Below are 18,708 nucleotides of genomic sequence, written 5' to 3' on the forward strand. Positions count from 1 at the left end.
TGATAGCCCGGGCCAGAGTGGCTTGGCAGGTCATCATTCTTCTTGTTCACAGGGAGGGCTTGGGATCATAGACCCAGCACAACAAAGCATAGCAGAGCCCTTCTTGGGAAGTTCATAGTGTGAGGTCTTCTTCCAAGTGAGGAGCCCTAGAAGGAGTTCTTGTTACAGCAGCTTCGTGCTAGGGTGCCTCAGGCAGGAGGCCCCTGGCAACCTTCGACCAGATGGATCTTCACAGAGATGCGTAGAGTTGGTTTGAACAGGAGACTGGAGGATCGCTTCGCTCTGGGGTTGCTTCGATCTTGGGAGCACTTGCAGCGAGGCTTGGAGCAGCGTCAGCCTACTTGCACGGAGGAGCGCCTGCGACAGCCTCTTGTTTGGAACCCCATGGTTAGCACTCAAAGAGGTCAGTTGGTGGGTAGTCGGCCTCATGTTTCCTAGGGTTCCATGGCAACGGGTCCAGCACGTTCTTTAGGTGATTGGTTACAGTTTGCAGGCTTGTCAAAGGAGCTACAGGGCTTTCAGCTACAAGGCATGAGAGGGGTGCAGAGCATGTGCCAGGACATCTCAGAGGCAGTACCAGCTGAGTGGCTCACGCCTCTCGAGTCAGCAGGCCCAGATGGATGGGAGCCTTCACGGGACAGGAGGTTCTCATCTCTGTTCCGGCTTGCTCCGAGACTGTTCCCTCCCTGTTTTTTGAGCTACAGGGTGAGGGACGCTTGCAGCGAGTTGCAGTAGAGGCCCCGCAAGTGGTAGAGTGCTGTTTTCAGAGGATCCGAGTGGTGGGCATCTGTGGGAGGACTTGTGTCATCGACCCTGACCCAACTGCTCTTGCGACGGGACATTGGAGACTGTGGACTTGGGAGTACTGTCCACTGGCACGAGTACTGTGGGATCCTGGAGAGTGGCTCTAGAGGGACCCCTCCTCTTCTGCAGACCACCCAGGTGTCCCTTTCTTTCAGTACACTGTTCGACTGGGACGTCACATACTGGCAGCACAGAGAGAGGCTCACCTTGCTGCAGCACCTCATTGGCACGAGGAGGGTCTCATAGCTGAGTTCTTGGAAGCTTTTTGGGAGAGGATGTGGGACTCCAGACTACCGAGGCGAGTCACTTTGTTTCAGTGGCTGGTCGCACACAGAGCCACAGCAGTTAAGAGTTGGCTTGTGCATAATGGCCTCTCGTCCGCATGCACAGCTTGTGACCACCTGTGTCTTTGGGACTGTCCCTTGGCACAGCAGGTGTGGCTTCGTGTTCTTCGGCTGATGCCTGCTCTTTCCACGGCTCAACAGTACACTTGGGGGGCAGCTGCTTGGTCCACGCTCACGGGCCCGGCACTTCAGTTTGAGCTTTCATCCACCAGCAGGATGATAGTGATGCAGGGGGGGTGGCCTACACTCCAGCCTGCCACAAAGCTTACTCCACAGGAGTGGTGTGTTGGGAGCTCATCAGGGCCTGACACTCTGGTTCATCTGGCGGGCCCGTTGTTTCCACAGCTTCAAGGTGCGGCCTGTACCACCAGCAGAGACTGTTCGGGATTTTTGGCTTGAGCTGGTCCATACTCTCAGAGGACAGTTCGAGAGACTCCAGGGCAGTTCCAACCGCATGCGGGAGCGCATAGAGGCTTTCCTTTGACTTTGGCGTCCTGGGCCATTTTTCACCATGGACCAGGGTGTGCTCAGATGGCACTACCGTCCACCTATGTGGCTCTTCCCTCCTCCCATTCCCTGATCTACCCTCATTGTACATATGTTGTTTTTTCATTGGGAGGGTCTCCCCATCATGATTGTTGTAGTCCTCTCTTGTAGAGGAGGTTGTAGCCCTATGGGCACTTTCATTAACTAATAGAAGGATCTTTTTCTCGGAAAAAAAACAACCAATCGATTCTTCTCAAGAGAGTCCAGTCCTACTTTATAGCAACAGAATATGGGGGCAACAACTACTCACGACGACTCGACGAAGAGTACGTGTATGTGGAAGAGAAAGTCAAATTGAAAGAAGAAGAGAGAGGGTAGGATAGGATTTGGCATATTCAAAGGCAGGTGTTGAAGGCAGTCTTGCCGCAGACTCGAAGCACGACCAGATTCTCCAAATACTCAAGACAGAGCAAGTGAGGAATAAGTCCATTTTCTCATGGACCACTTACTCACCTATTTTAAGGATCCTATATATGTAAAGCACATGAAGGCTTAGCCAATGAATACACTTTATCGGCCTTGAAAGAGATAGGTTGACCTATCTTAGGTCAAAGACCAAGATGAAGCTTAAGGCAACGTGATGGAGTTCTCCACAAGTCATCTATAGGTTCAACAAGAGATGTAAAAGCAAGTTCAACAGCAATTGATGTGCATAAGGTATTGGTCAGGAATGCAACATGAGGTATCATCTTTTTCATGGTATTTTGGGCAGAAAATATGATTTTTCAGAATGGCGGTCAAAGGTGCTTTGGGAGCATGCACTACACTTATGAGCACTATGCATCAAGCCATGCCATGCATGTAAAGAGATTGCTATGGATACCCTATCGGGTAGATGATCGATACCTAGAAGAAGAAATTCCTCCTTCCTTGACATCTTTTGATTGAGAGGATGATCATCTTGTGAGGCTGACTAGGTATGATCATTTGGAGTCTATGGAAACTCAAAAATAAATTAAAGATGGAGGCCAGAGACTGAAGCCCGACACTTTTTCAGGGCCTCCAGATACGAGCAAAGCTATGGTCCTTACTCAGCAGTTTGATGCTGTGTTTTAGAGAGGCAAAATCACCAAAGCTTCCAAAGTTTCCAAAAGGCTTCTGTTCTGAAGAAGAATGCACAGACTTGGTGGTCAACCTTAGTGTTACATGGACACGCACGCTGTACTTGGGTGGGGTTAAAGAGATTGTTTTCTTCTCTATAGTTGATTTCGAAGTATGAAGCAATGTTTTTGACAGCTTGAAACCACTTGAGGATGACTAAAGACGACAATCTTATGAGTTACATGTAACCAAAGGTTTTGGGATAAAGTGCAAACAACGTATAATCATAGTAGATCTCTTCTTCCCTTTGTCTACGGTTATATTTTTTAACCACAAAAAAGCAAAGTGAAAACACTTTAATTTGCACTGGCAAGGCCTTATACTAACCCTTCTCAAACCTCCAAGTAAAATCCGGTCAACTAAGATGGCACCAAAACAGGTCACGCCAAGATATGTTTCGATGCCAATTTTCTTGCAAAAGATCAGCATGGGCTAGGGAACTATAAAGTTACAAAAACAATCATACTACTTGAGTACAAACATATTGGTTTTGTTTGCTGTGCGAACTTCCATTCACCAAAAACCTGTTTATCATTCACTGGATGTCTACAAAGAATGCTTAAAAAGTACCAAGCATTATTCTTTCGTGGCCACAACACTAATGACATTTTCTGAAAGCTAGCTTAATACTGAAAATGTCCAAAAGAGTTTTTTCCTTACCATAATCAAGTTTGCTTGCTCCACATTTAGCATTCACTCCACGATGATGAGAGTCTCCACCACACAAACAACAAATTCCCTACAAGAAAAAAATATTCAGTATCAACTTGTTACACAAAACAGAACCTCTCTTAGAACTCTTGAAATCCCCAAGAAACAATACACTAGCAAAATCCTTAAAAAATAAACTGCCAAAGTGGATGACTCTAATTTGATTTGTGTTTCAACCTAATGGCTTTGCAGCTGGGGAGATCCAGACGCCCACGACTGCGGAGGACTACACAGCATCGATGGAGGCTGCATCAGAGGGTTCGGATCACTTTGGCCCGACACGCACAACGCCCGGTCAGACTACTGACCATGGAGGAGATTGATGAGATCCGCCAGCGACCGATGCTGGATCTCTTGTGATCTAGCTATCCCAGCTAGCTGCTTGGTTAACACCTAGCAATTTAGGATTCCATAGTATTTTATTTTGTCATCTTGTTACTCTGACTTTGTATCAGATACACCACATTGTAACTTTCTGGTCTCATAGGTCACTTTGGCCTTTTGAAGACGTTAATATAACATTTCATTTCATTTCATCTCTCTCTCTCTCTCTCTCTCTCTCTCTCTCTCTCTCTCTCTCTCTCTCTCTCTCTCTCTCTGTGTGTGGCGGGGACTGCTGAGCGCGAGGGTGAAGGGCTCTCTGGCGGGCTGCTGAGCAGGGAAGGTCCACTGGCACAGAGGGCGCGCAGAGCAAAGGTGCCAAGCAGCGCGCAGGTCTCTCTCTCTCTCTCTCTCTCTCTCTCTCTCTCTCTCTCTCTCTCTCTCTCTCTCTCTGTGGCGGGGACTGCTGAGCGCGAGGGTAAAGGGCTCTCTGGCGGGCTGCTGAGCAGGGAAGGTCCACTGGCACAGAGGGCGCGCAGAGCAGAGGTGCCAAGCAGCGCGCAGGTCTCTCTCTCTCTCTCTCTCTCTCTCTCTCTCTCTCTCTCTCTCTCTCTCTCTCTCTCTCTCTCTCTCTCTCTCTCTCTCTCTCTCTCACGCAGCCCCTCCCTCCCCCTCACGCAGCCCCTCCTCGCTCCCCATCACGCAGCCATCTCTCTCTCTCTCTCTCTCTCTCTCTCTCTCTCTCTCTCTCTCTCTCTCTCTCTCTCTCTCTCTCTCTCTCTCTCTCTCTCGGCACTCCCAGAGACACATTACAGATTTCTTTTCACTAGATATGGGACAGCCAGAGGAGCAGCCACCACTGCACAGCTCGTCCAACACTCATTCGACCACTACTGGCACTCTCATCGACCGAGCATTGGAGCTACAGAGATACAGACGACCGCGACTGAGGAGAGGAGCTACACAGCATCGACGGAGACTACAACAGAAGATTCGAGCCATACTCTCTCGACATCCAGAGTGCAGATGAGGATGGATCCTCGCCATTTCTTCCATCTTTGTTTCACACACTGTTACATCCAGTTTACCGGGTACCTATTGTATCAGCTGCTACACCCACGTAGTTTTAGATTGTAGTAGTAGTAGTAGTATTTTGTTCCACTTCTAGTTCTTTTCTAGTTCTTTTGTACCCAGACATGGTATTAGATTCACTATTTTGTAACTGATTGGTCTCATAGGTCATTTTGGCCTTTTGAAGACGTTAATATAACATTTCATTTCATTTCTCTCTCTCTCTCACACACACACACACGGATACATACCCACACACACACTACACACATACACGCATACACACACGTACTCCCTCTCTTCCCCTTCTCCCCTCTTCTTCACAATATGAAGAGAGGGTAGTTACGAAGACAACCATGTCTTCCCCCATCATCAAGACGCCGACATCGACAATGAAGACAACCTTCATACTCACGAACAAGAGGCTTGCACAATTGGAGAAGGACATGAAAGAATGGCGGATGGAGAGAGAGATATGGGAGGAGGAGAAAGCCACCTTCATCAAGCTATGGAACGAAGAGAAGGAGGACATAAGAGCGGAAATCCAAAATCTCAAAGAGGAGAAGGAGAGAAGGGAACGGGAGAACGAGAAGGAGAGGGAGAGATGCAGGAAAGAGCAAGAAGAGATGAAGGCACAAATCGATCTCCTTCATGCTTCCATCACATCCCTCACCCCCGAGGAAGGAGAGATTAAAGAGGAGGCTAAGGAAGCCCTCAAGGAGGAGATCACCAAAGCCCTCACCGCAAGCATTGAGGACAAATTAGAGGCCACCAAAGAAGGATGGGTCGAAGTGGTCAAAAAGAACATCAAGAAGGTAGCAAGAGAGGAAGCCCAAAAAGATGAGGTACTCATCGTACACACAACCATCGAGGAGGAGAAGATGCGACAAGCTCGCCGTCTCAATGTGCGAGTGACCGGCATCAAAGAAGAAGAAGGGTCTACACCCGAGAGCGATGGGAAAGCTTTATGCAAGAAAGTGGGATACAAGGAAGAAGAGATCCCTTTCTCCAAAGTTTGGAGAGCCGGCAAAGATCCAAAGAAGAGAGCTCTCATCCTCCAATTCGCCTCCGAGGAGTCTGGAACTTCTTTCCTCCGAAAGAGGGTCATCTTGAGAGGGCTAGAAGGCCCCCCGATTTATCTTGATGATGACCTCACAAAGATGCAACAAGATCACCGTCGCGCGTGCATGCCTAGAGTCCACCAAGCCCGCAAAGAAGGGAAGAAGGCAATATATCGAGATGGTAGGGTTATCATTGATGGCAAGACTATCGCATAGGGACTCGCGGCCTGTGGGACACACGAGGAGATTCATGTCACGGTTTGGAATTGCAATGGAGACCACCCAGAGAGACTTGAGGAGGTGATGAGAGGTCGAGACATCATTCTACTTACAGAGACACACGAGAGCCCAGAGAGAGGGTTACCACGGATACATGGATTCCAGTGGGAGTCTCTACATCGGGGATGTATGCGCCAGCACACCACTCGCGGCTCAGGAGGAGTGGCCATACTCTTTAGACAGGGGCTTCACAGCACACTACAGATTGTTGCCCGGGACCCACAGGCCCGCTGCATGTGGATTCGCCTCGAGCTCTCACGAGACAGGATCGTCTACATTGCCCTTTGCTACTTTGCTCCCACAGGCTCCAGATTCGCCCCTATTGAGCAGGAGTCACCGTACGCATGCCTCACGGAGGAGATTATGAAGTACTCCACACTGGGTGAAGTCTTCCTTATGGGAGACTTCAATGCTCGTACGCGCAGTGAGCAGTGTGAGGCATATGACCACGAGGACCCAGAGGCACTACACACTCTAGATGAGGAGGCTACTATGAGAGATACAGCAGACAGAGCTCCAGTCACAGCCTACGGACGACATCTACTTCGACTTGGCTCCTAGCACCGTCTCGTTATTTATAACGGGATGGTCCAGTGGCCCACCTCAAGGGGCCTGACTTGTATGCCACATGCAGTTGCAGAGGGAGGGGGGAGTACAGTCGACTATATTCTGGGACCCAGGGAGGCTACACACCTTATCACATCCTTCACCATTCCACCCATACCCATCGGAGCCGACCACACATACCTCTCTTTCTCCATCACCGGAGATACCATCCCACACAGCTCCACAGCACACACTCCACACACCACCATCCATTTCACACATGAGCTAGCCTCTCTTTACTCGGCCAAGGTCGAGCATGGCCTATGCCTCCTCCACCCATCCACACCACTCTCAGTTCTCACATCACATATCTCTTCCGTTCTCCACACTTCAGCTATTAGCTCTTTTCCACACACCACTCACACAGGACGCACTCCCCCCCCCCCGGGACTATGCCTCAGAACCGCTGGTATGATGATGAGTGCATAGAGCTATACCGACGCCTCCGTGCTCGGCGAGCCCTAGGAGAGATCACAGAGAGAGAGGCCAGACGGCATATGAAGACGCTGACACGCCAAAAGCGGCGAGCATTCGAAGAGGCACAGGAGCTTGAGCTATACCGCCTATTCATGAGCATGGATAGCGCGACGGCATGGCGCACCCTGCGCGAGCCACGTCCGACTACAGCTATTGAGGATCCACAGATATGGCATGATTATGCAGAGCGACTTTATGAGGTGCCAGGGCAGCCTCCTATCCCACAGCCACACGAGCCACGCCCCACGTGCTCCTCCTTCTTTACAGCAGAGATGGTAGAGAGGGCCATACGCCGCATGCAGCACAGACGATCAGCTGACCATACTGGATTACAGAGTGAGCACATCATTTATGCGGCCTCCACTATAGCCCCGTTGATTGCACATGTCTTCAATCGGGCTATTGGGGAGGGCTTCCCAGAGGAGTGGACACAGCACACCATAGTGCCTATCCACAAATCTGGCGACACCCTGGACCCAGGGAACTACAGGACTATCATGATTGGCCACACGATGGCCAAGCTATATGGAGCAGTACTTGAGGCACAGCTCAGCTGCTACGCAGAGATCGAGGGTTTACGAGCTCCAGGCCAGGCAGGTTTCAAACGAGCTTTCTCCACCACTGATCACATCTTCGTTCTGCGCTGCCTCATTGATGGGGCAAAGGCGCGGAAGAAGAGGCTTTACTGCTGCTTTGTGGATTTCTGCAAGGCGTTTGACACAGTCGCACGCGAGAGACTCTTCCAGCGCCTTCACAGCATTGGGGTACCAACAGAGATGATTTGGGCCATATATGCTCTCTACGAGAGGGTGACGGGTCGAGTTCGTTGCCCAGGCGGTTTTTCAGAGACCATTGCTAGCACCATTGGTGTTAAGCAAGGATGCCCACTCTCCCCGACACTCTTTGGGCTCTACATCGACGAGATCTCCGACTACATACTGCGAGCAGGGGGAGAGGGGAGCGACTTGGCAGGTACTCCGGTCCACATCATGTTATATGCTGATGATATTGTGTTGATTTCAAAGTCACCCAAGGGCTTGCAACGCCATCTTGAGGCCTTGGACGAATTCAGCACACACAGGGGGTTGACTGTGAACCTTGGCAAAACCAAGGTTATGATCTTTCACACATCCAGTGCAGTGAGGAGCGCTGCCACCTTCACAGCAGCAGGACAGGTTGATGTAGTCACCTCCTATGTCTACCTTGGCATCACATTCACCAGCCTACCAGGACCCTTCACTATGAGGCAGGCTGCTGCTGATAGGCTCACCCGAGGATATGCAGCTCTGGCCATCCTAGAGCGGAGATGCCACCAGGCACACTTTCAGGAGCCCCGCACGAAGGGGTGGCTTTTCGACACCTTAGTCACCCCGGCCTTGATGTACTCGGCGGCAGTATGGGTACCAGGATTGACAGCTGACCAGTGGACACAGCTTGAGAGGCCACAGGTATGTATGATCTGACGCTTGCTCCGCAGCAAGAAGACAGTGCCACATGACATTATTAGAGCCAAGCTCGCCACACCACCTATGGTTGTAGAGGCACTATTCCAGACAGTCTGCTTCATCCAGAGGATGAGAGAGCTACCTTCTGACAGACTTACTCGTAGAGCATTTGAGGCAGCTATACAGCTATTAGAGAGTGGGCATGAGAGAGCATGGTACTCACAGGTCAGAGCATGGTTTGAGGGACACGGTCTTGACATGGAGAGCCTACCACCATTCCAGTACGACCCCCACTCACCATATGTTCACCTCTCTCGCAGTGAGAGGAACTTGGTATTGAGACAGGATCTGCGGCAGCTATACACTAGGAGAGTCTGGGAGTCACCTGGCTTGGGGACGAGGATGTCAGATTACAGAGACTAGTTTCTCACCATATTGTCTGCGGGGTTCATACAGAGACCACGCTACATGGACACATATATGCCACATAGCTCACGGGTGGCGATTGGTCAGCTGAGAGTGGCTTCACACAGGTTAGAGATTGAGATCGGGAGACATACTGGTGTTCCCAGGGAGGAGCGATTCTGCAGAGCCTGCACAGAGGAGGTGGAGAGTGAGGAGCACTTTGTATGTAGATGCAGAGCATACACTGAGATCAGAGGCAGGTATGAGGCCTTATTCAGAGGACAGCCCACTCTCCGAGAGATCATGGACTCTCGAGATCAGAGACAGCTCGGACGTTTCTTACTAGAGATACAGAGCCATTGGGACACACTACTACAGCCACACACAGCTACACAGATAGAGGGGAGACAGTCGCAGCTCACAGACTTCTTTCAGAGGATTGCCGCCCCTCCCTCACCAGACACTCAGAGGGGAGTGACACTCCCACAGGCGGAGGTGAGCCGAGCTAGACGACGACCACGAGTCACGGGCTACAGGGGCGCGAGCTCCCACCACCGACAGATCGAGGAGATCCGAGCCCGGGAGCGCCGTGCCACTGAGGAGCGAGTGTCTCAGATGAGGGCCGACCCGACAGCTTTCATCCGGGTAGCCTTGGCACCAGACCCGCCCATGTACCACATCTTACATCCCCCCATTAGTACAGGATAAAGCTAGATAGCTTGATGCATTCTCATGATTGTACTACCTTGAGCATATAGACATGCATATACCCCTAGAGATAGAGCTCCATCCCTCCTCAGATACTCCACTACCTACATTCAGTTCAGTTTTGTATCAGTTTTGTTTCATTTGTCTTTCCGATAGACGGATGACATACACACCATGTACATTTGATTTGTCTCATAGGCCGATTTCGGCCTGACATAGACGTTAAAAATCTTTCTTTCTTTCTTTCTCTCTCTCTCTCTCTCTCTCTCTCTCTCTCTCTCTCTCTCTCTCTCTCTCTCTCTCTCTCTCTCTCTCTCTCTCTCTCTCTCTCTCTCTCTCTGACTCTGACTCTGACTTTGTATCAGATCCACCACATTGTAACTTTCAGGTCTCATAGGTCACTTTGGCCTTTTGAAGACGTTAATATAACATTTCATTTCATTTCTCTCTCTCTCTCTCTCTCTCTCTCTCTCTCTCTCTCTCTCTCTCTCTCTCTCTCTCTCTCTCTCTCTCTCTCTCTCTCTCTCTCTCTCTCTCTCTCTCTCTCTCTAAAAAGAAAAAAACATCTATATTGTTTGCAAAGAGATCGTTGGGGATACTCAAAGGCCTATCACCCAGAGGATATACAAGACAAGGAGTACAAAGTGAGTGCTATGTGTACCTCAAGGGGCCACGCATGAAGAATGCAAAATGAATCAATCGAGGGTGCGTAGTGCCTGTGATGTGTCCACAATCTAGAGTCAGCAGAATTGAAGATATTGCCCATCTCCTAAGGAAAGAGTATCCACGTCTCTCCGTTGCCCTGGCAGAGCTTGGTAAAGTATCCCATTGGTTGCGAAGAGTATGCAACAGCTCAGAGCCTTAGTCCGGATAGCAGTCAAATCGGTCGGTGCCGGGGAAGATTGTGAGCACACTAACCTTCCACATGATCCATAAAGTGATGCTACAAATCGCAAAAAAAACCATATCCCTCCGATAAAAGTCCAACTCATGGGGACAATATTTAGAATCATCCCTGAAGTGCCTAATCTATCTATATCCCAGTTATGTAAGTATGAGTTTCGGAATTGTCAGGAAGCCTTGAAAAAGAGTGTGTGACCTTGGAAATTGCAAACATGCAACTGCCCCCCCACATCACAAATCTATCATGAACTCCCACTCTGATCACAACAAACCACCCTCCACACTTACGGGCAAACCCAGAAACAATGCCTCAAGAACTCATGCTGCAAAGTACATCTCTGATAAGTCGGATCATGACCAGTGATTGAAGTGCCAATAGGCAATCCTGCATGTGCAATCATCCACATGAAATAGCATATTTGGTGGTCGATCTTGACACTTCAAATGCATGACCAAATCTGTCGCTGAAAAGCTGAACAAATGCGCTCATCTCGCCAGACCTCTAATTGACATGGATGGTGAATTAGACGTCGTGTCCTCATGACGATCCTCCTCCCAAGGGTCACAATGTACTCAAGAAAGGACAGGAGGCATCATCGTAAAGCATGCCACTACTACTCACCAGGATCCCACTTCAACTCAACCAATAGCCGTCCCTACCAAATCCACAACCTCCAAAGAGGAGCCTCCTTTGCAGTGAGAACAGGGTAACACAAGAACGCCACCCCCGAGAGCCCACGACTCGAATAGGCTGCGAACGTGCATCTAAGCGCTAATCAAGAGACACCTCACCCTCAAAAGCCGATTTGATGTGGCATCCATGGTGGCCAAACCGTGCAAATTGCAATGCCAAACACCTGTTCCCCATGCTGCACAAAAACTGAGCGTCTACAGTCAGGGTGAAAGAAAGCCCACCAGCCTTGATGACAAGGTAAAACAGTCTAGCCCCCAAGAGAGCATGCCAGTCAGCACGAATAGCCTCATCAATCTCTCGCATGCATGCAGTAATCCCTCTGGGATCATAGCTCCAATAACCTCTGCATGAACCAAGGAAGCCTCTGACCAACAACATAAAGATGTTGACGGACCATCCTCCCATCTAGCCCAATCAATGTGTGTCCTTTCTCCTAGCTGTCGCCAATCTGAATTTGTCACATGCATTCCAACCAACAAAGTGTGTTGATTCAAACCAGGAAGCATATCCATCCAGATCCTCAACAAGTAGCACATAAAGGGTGACGCATGAGATATATCCAAAGCTGCATCTGTAAAAATGAATGAATGGTCAAGCGACAAGCGCCATCGTTGTACGTAGACCCAAAACGAGGAGAGGCACGTGACAAAGCATGGTATAGAAATTACTTCCAAGGCTCAACCCAAGGAAACAATTTACATACTATGAGCTTGGCAAGCAATGCCTTGCACTACATCTCTGGATCAATAATTCCCAAATCTCCCTCCTCTCTAGGCAGGATACATATGTCCAACGTACTTGCGGCCATGTATTAGTAGACCCATCTGAGCCACATGACAAAAAGTTGCACACTATGTGGCACAACAGTGCCACCACTCCAAAGTGGAGTCATGTAAGATGTAGTAAACCACGCGGTTCCAAGGGACACCACAAGGGCTCTGCCAACCAAGGACAAATGCAAGGAAGACCAACGGCAAAGCTTCCTCCAGATAGACTGTAAAGCTGGCTCCAAATACTACTTATAAGACACATCAATGTCAACATGAAAACCCAAATATATGCAAGTTTGTCCATTGGGAACCCATGTAAAACTGTCCTATACACCCACTGACAATCGCCATCAACTCCTACGAGAAACCCAAAAGACTTATGCCTGTTGATGAGCACACCACTTGCCAAGGAAAAGGTAGCTAGAGGCTTAGAGCACCCTGTCAACTGTCCAAAGTCTGTGGCATAATGCACAGAGAGCAAGGTATCATATGTATACTCCTGATCCAACAAATCTAGCGAGCCATCCAATAGCATAGCAAGACCTCACAACTGTGGAGTCCTATCTCACAAAAAAGCGACATGGCCTCAGCAATAAACAGGAACAAGGTACCAAGGGGCATCCTTTCTGAACAGAGCAGAAAAAATGGAAACTTTGTCCAATATGCAGTCTTTAGGTACACCATAAGGGCAACATGAAGAGGAACAAGTGTCCTAATTGCTTTCTTTATATCAAGCTTGCCTTGTGTGAGGGTGTGTGTGTTCTCTCTTTAGCTCCTACAATGAGGGCTCGCCAACACTATAAGTAGTACGATATAATGCAACAACTCCTGAAATCCACTGCATGGAAAATGGCATCCTCTGCATAGTGCCCTTCCAGAAAACCCAATCAAATCTATCATAAGCCTTCTCAATTTCCAGAAGCATGATAGGCACTGGCTATCCCGACTGTTGTGCCCACTCATAAAAGGTGAATACATTGTCCAAAATGCATCTAAACTGCAGAAAACCTATCTGTGAAGCATGGCTGAGGTCAAGCAAAAACGGTCTCAGACGCATACTAATTATGCAACTAAATTTTTATACACAAAAGACGAGAGAGATCGGCCTCCACTACTAGAGGGACGATGCCTCTCCATCTTTCGGTATAAGGGAACTGAGCCCACAGGCCATAATAGAAGGCATTTGCCTTGTAAGAAGAATATGTTACAAACCAGTTGGCTTGACCACATCCCAAAACTGTAAGAAAAAGTGTCGTGTCAACCGATCCTGGACAAAAGGCACCATCTATACCAACCACTACATCATGCATCTCATGCATCTTCTCTGTTTGAATGTGGCTAAGAGTCTCTTGGTGTCAATTTCGCGCTCACATAGAAACCCATCCCTTGGAAATTGATCGGGCGATAGAGTTGGGGCGGTCCCGTTGCCCACGGATGAGGGGGCCCTCTCGATATCAACGCAGATTGCTACAGAGGATCCATACTAATATGATGCCTCGACTGTCAAAGAGCTCCATTGTATCAGCTCACCCTTTGTATTCCCTTTCTACCAGCTTTCACCCCACCCCTAGCCACTATTTTCTTTTAAGTTCTTTGTACGTTTTGTACCCAGACCTGGTATTAGATTCACCACATGTAGCCTTTTGGTCTCATAGGTCATTTTGGCCTTTTGAAGACGTTAATATTTCATTTCATTTCTCCCTGTGGAATAGAGCTTATCGTAGCATCCCAGCCGCCTGTATACAAGCCTAAGAAGATGCAATAATGCATGTAGCAGAACTACTAACTAGTGAGCAACCAAACATCCGGAATCGTTCAAGACAACCAAACATCCTGCAACCGAATTAGAGATGCATGATCCTCGTCTAGGCATCGAAGAAGTCGAAAATCTCAAATTCAAAGAAACCAGGGTATGCTCAGAGAGCATTGTAGGAGGCCAAATCGTAATTGTCCCACCATGAGATGCTACCCAAGAGCCAATGTAAAATCCATCTAATCTTTTTAGCAAGTGACCTGACTCCCTCCTAAAACCCCACGAAAAAAGGAGGGTCTGCGGAGTGTGAGTCAAGGACGCATCTCTCTTACGTGGCGCAATGGATGGCCAAGAAGGGGACATAACTGCACGCCAATCCACAGAGGTCTCAACATTGTAGAAATCTCTCCCGAAAATCCATGAATCCATTGTGGGCCATATATCCACAATCTACTACCAAAACTCAGGTTTATACACATTGCTCTACCATGTATCAATGTACCATGGTCACACTCACAATGTCACCACCGTGATTCCACAAAAATGCATCACTGCTAGTGTCACGTGACACATCCAACGCCATCCAACGCTATGTGTTCGTGTACAAGCTACAGCATGATAAGGGTTCAGTTCAGTCAAGTCAGTCTAGATCTAGAAGTGATCTGGCACTTTTGTGAGTCTATTCATAGACCGTGCATGCCCAGTCACTTAGTGTAGATGCATATCCTCTGGTTGCACACAACATGATCATAAGCATTCCCATCAAAATCCATTAGAATCCTTCAGGGGAAATTTTCCAGTGCATTTAGCCTATTTTATCTATTTTTGAAATTTTTCACTTATTATTTTTAAGTGACTTTTGTTGGAAAGTAGGTAGGGCAATTTTGCTAAGTTTGTATATAAGCAAACCTAGACTAGCACTATTTTGCAGAAGAGGCAACAGGAGCCAAGCTCAGCAGGCAACTTCTCCAACAAGAACTTGGTGGTCCCCCTCCAAGCAAAGGACTCAGCACCTTGGCGTTTCCATCAAGGTGGTCATCGCCATACCTCCCAGCACTTGGCGTTTTGCATCAGGTTGCCATCGCCAGAAGACCCCAGTGCATAGCGTTTTTGCATCAGCATCCTCGCCAATGAAGCAGCATCCCCTAGCGTTTTCACTCAGCATCATCGCCAGAACCCCCAGCAGATAGCGTTTTTGCAGAGCCTTGACCTAGCGTTTTTGAGATCCCCTGACCTAGCGTTTTGACAGATTTGCAGCAGACACAATGCAGCGAGTTTCAACAGTAGAAGACCATCAAGATCAGCCCCTAGAAGAGTAGCAGATTCAGCCTGGAAAGACCAAAAGTTTTCAGCCTTGAAGAACCTCAGTTTTCAGCCCTAACACATGCAGATTTTCAGCGTCAAAGACCCACAGAAACAGCCCCCAAAATCAGCGTTTTTGGACTAGTCACAGATTTCAGCCCATAGCGTTTTTGGACAGCAGATAAAAGATTGCAGATTTCAGCCTTTAGGTCGGTCTCGTCGTCATCACCGACATAGCCTAGACTTGCATCAGTCCCATGCATTCCATTTGTACCAGATTGTGCAATCATAATTAGACCACTGTCGCCGACGAGAGTGGGGCCTTCGGAGGAGGGTTTTACATTGTCTCTGGTGTCGTATTTCTCTTCTCTCTCTATCTCTCAATCTCATACACTTGCACGCACAGTGTCCATTCACTTTGTTTGTGATCATAGCATTCTCTCATTAAGAACGGAAGGCTCTCCCTACCATAAGAACAAAAGAAACCTTGAGCACAGTTCGGAGCACTCATCTTGAGCAAAGCACAAACATTCATTCCGCTGCACCTAACAGCTAGGATACTGTTGGCCGAGCGTAGTTTCCCGATAGGTATGAGATGGCCCATGTGACAGCTTGCCGTATCTATAGTAGTTGTCCATACAATGCTTTTTCTCCTGCACAAGAAGTATATCCACATCTCAATCTACATGAGAATGCAAGTCTCTATGAAGAAAATTCTATCTTGGTCCAGTGTGATGCACTGCATTGACATTCAAGCAGCAATATGCAAACCCATGTGACAAATAAAGATGAACCTGAAACTTCAAAGACATAAATAAACCATAGCAACTGCAACAAGACTGGAAAATGAACGCCGAGCCCTCTTGACCCTTGGCCGAAGCAGTGGAACAAGAGCTTAAGGAAGAGCATCCTCATCTTGCAGTAAAGGTCGAAGGAGCTATCCTGTAACAAAAGAGCGAGCAATTGTAAACCAAGAACTGTAGTAGTTTGGACAGCATCGCAGGGTGCTAACAACTACGGACTCTGACCATACTCGCATGGTGTGAGAGATCGCTAATGTATGCTGAATAGACAAGACCATCAGCAAACAATAACTGTCCTCTATATGTAGCCACTAAATAGCTCCCAAATTCTATGCAAGTCTGTCAGCGGTAATACATGGCAGAATGCAACCTGCCCAAGTTTGGATATCCTGTAAAGTATGGCAAGAATAAAATCCATGACTAGGTCAATGGTCAACAGCTGCAAATGCTGTAATGTTCCCACTCCAATTTATCCTATTGTTCTTCCAAGTTCCAGTTTCACTAGTCATTTCGCTTTTGCTATTCAATTCTATTCATTTGTTATTTCACTATTGCTGTTTTGACTCAATTGGTATATAAATTTTTGTACCATGTTATGTTTGAGGGAGTCTCTATGCACATTGCACTCACAGACACCCACCACAAATCTCACTCATAGCATAGAGCACACGACACATTTCTCCTTCTACACACCCCCCTTTTTCCAAGACGTGGAGGGCATAGATTGACACTCGATAAGGCCAAGAGAACCAACTTCATGAGGAAGAGGGTGGTGCTCTGCACACTCTTGGATCCTCCCATCTGTTTGGATGGAGATCTTATGCATACGTGAGCATGTATGCCTCGTGCCCTACAAGCCTACGAGAGAGCTATCTATCACAGCGGTTGTGCCATCATTGATGGCAAGGCAATCAAGACTCAAGTAGGGGCTCACCACTTATGAGACACCACACAGAGCTACACATGGCAGTTTAGAACTAGATTGGGTAATCATGGAATACCCAAGGACATTGGATGAGGTGATGGATGGGAGAGACATAGTACTACTCAGAAAGACCCATGAGAGCCAGGAGAGGGGACTATGGAGAGTGTAGCGCTACCAGTGAGAGTCACTTTACACAGTATATGCGATATAGCAATTCTCGAGGCTCTAGAGGAGTGGCAATTATATACACGCAAGAGCTAAAGGGGAAAGTATAGATTGTTTCACGAGATCCAAGGCGCAACTCACGAGGATTGACATGCACCCCACCTTTGGCCCCCAATGGAGACAAATGGTTGTGCTGTTAGCTCAAGTACAAGATACTAGACTGATAGTCCTTTGTGCAGGGACTTCTATGAGATGATGAAAGTTTGATGCTGATCACTAGGCTAGTATAGAAATTAGAATTGCACTAGTACATCGATAAATCTAGATGAGTCTAGTGTGATATGTTCTAGATGAGGATGTAATGGCTAGTAGATACACCACGCTCTAATGTGAAAGGTTCGACCCAATTGTGTTCGATGCATGCTTTATTGTGTGTGCCATATGTGTACTGTTTAGTATGCATGGTGATGAGCATGTCTGGATGGTGTCAATGTCTAATAATTTGCTTTGTTATGTTTGTTTTGAAAAGTGTAATCGAAGGGGATTACTCTGAGGGATATGTCAAAAAAGAGATGATGTGGCAGATCTAGTATGGACAGACAGTCTGTATAGATGATAATGTGGCAGCCTTTAGGACGGCAAGCCGTACGTATGGGCGCTGATGTCGTAGACGTATACGAACAGAGTGCAATGGCAGAAGCTATGCAAATGCTTTTTATGAATCTAAATAGGGCGCGGCGCAGTCAATTGTTTTTCATGACTGGATTGTTTTCAGTAGTGGATTTCATTTGTTTTTAGGAGCTTAAGACCTATAAATTAGAGGCCAATCAATTGTATCCAGATGGCCAAAAAATTAATTAATTGTTTGTAGACACCAATATCCTCTGTGGACAAAGCTCACCAAAAACTTTTATTCTAGCCGTAGAGAAAAGTGAGAAAATCATGAGGCCTACCCACAACAAGCTGCACACATAACGAGCAGCTTAACCTTGCCCACAGTGTCCATCTCTTCTGTGAACTCTATCACCTTGATAGCTGAATTGCAGAAACTTCTTGATGGCAATCATAGGCCCATCTTATAACTCTTGCCCACCTCTTTGTGAAACTAGAGGTCTACTAAGATACTAAATTTCCATACATGCTATGATGGCAGTTGTATGCAGCTTCGACCACTCCTGCTTACAGCATCTCAATCACTCTCAAGGCCTATATAAGGTTACAAGCACACCCTTTGCACCACTGACAAGATCTTCAGCAATGTGAGTCACAGGACAAGCTACATAGAGAAAAACGCTCGTAAGTGCAGGGAGGGTAATCCACATGTTATCTGTAATCATACTCGAGATGTGAAAAGATTATTCACGATCTTGAAAATGAATCGGATTTCCTTTCAATAGTTTCTTTGAAAGTAAGAGAGTTTCATGGTGATCGAGACTTGGTCATGAATGATTCATCACCTCACTTTCCATATGAAATCTGGTAGCCATAGTTCGATTGTACATCCCTCCATAATG

The 18,708-nt window shown here is 47.6% G+C and overlaps 1 protein-coding gene across 1 annotated transcript in view; it reads right to left on the minus strand.

Moving 5' to 3' along the window:
• The window catches only part of LOC147455901 (protein HAPLESS 2-like), a 346,793-nt gene that overhangs the window by 251,246 nt on the left and 76,839 nt on the right, over positions 1-18,708 (minus strand). Inside the window, exon 5 of the mRNA XM_086514530.1 lies at positions 3,456-3,534. Coding sequence (XP_086370656.1) covers positions 3,456-3,534 — 79 coding nt within the window. The remainder of the gene's footprint in view (positions 1-3,455; positions 3,535-18,708) is intronic.

Source organism: Adiantum capillus-veneris, chromosome 6 (genome assembly GCF_014529385.1).
Source record: "Adiantum capillus-veneris isolate H3 chromosome 6, ASM1452938v2, whole genome shotgun sequence".
Lineage (NCBI taxonomy): Eukaryota > Viridiplantae > Streptophyta > Polypodiopsida > Polypodiales > Pteridaceae > Adiantum > Adiantum capillus-veneris.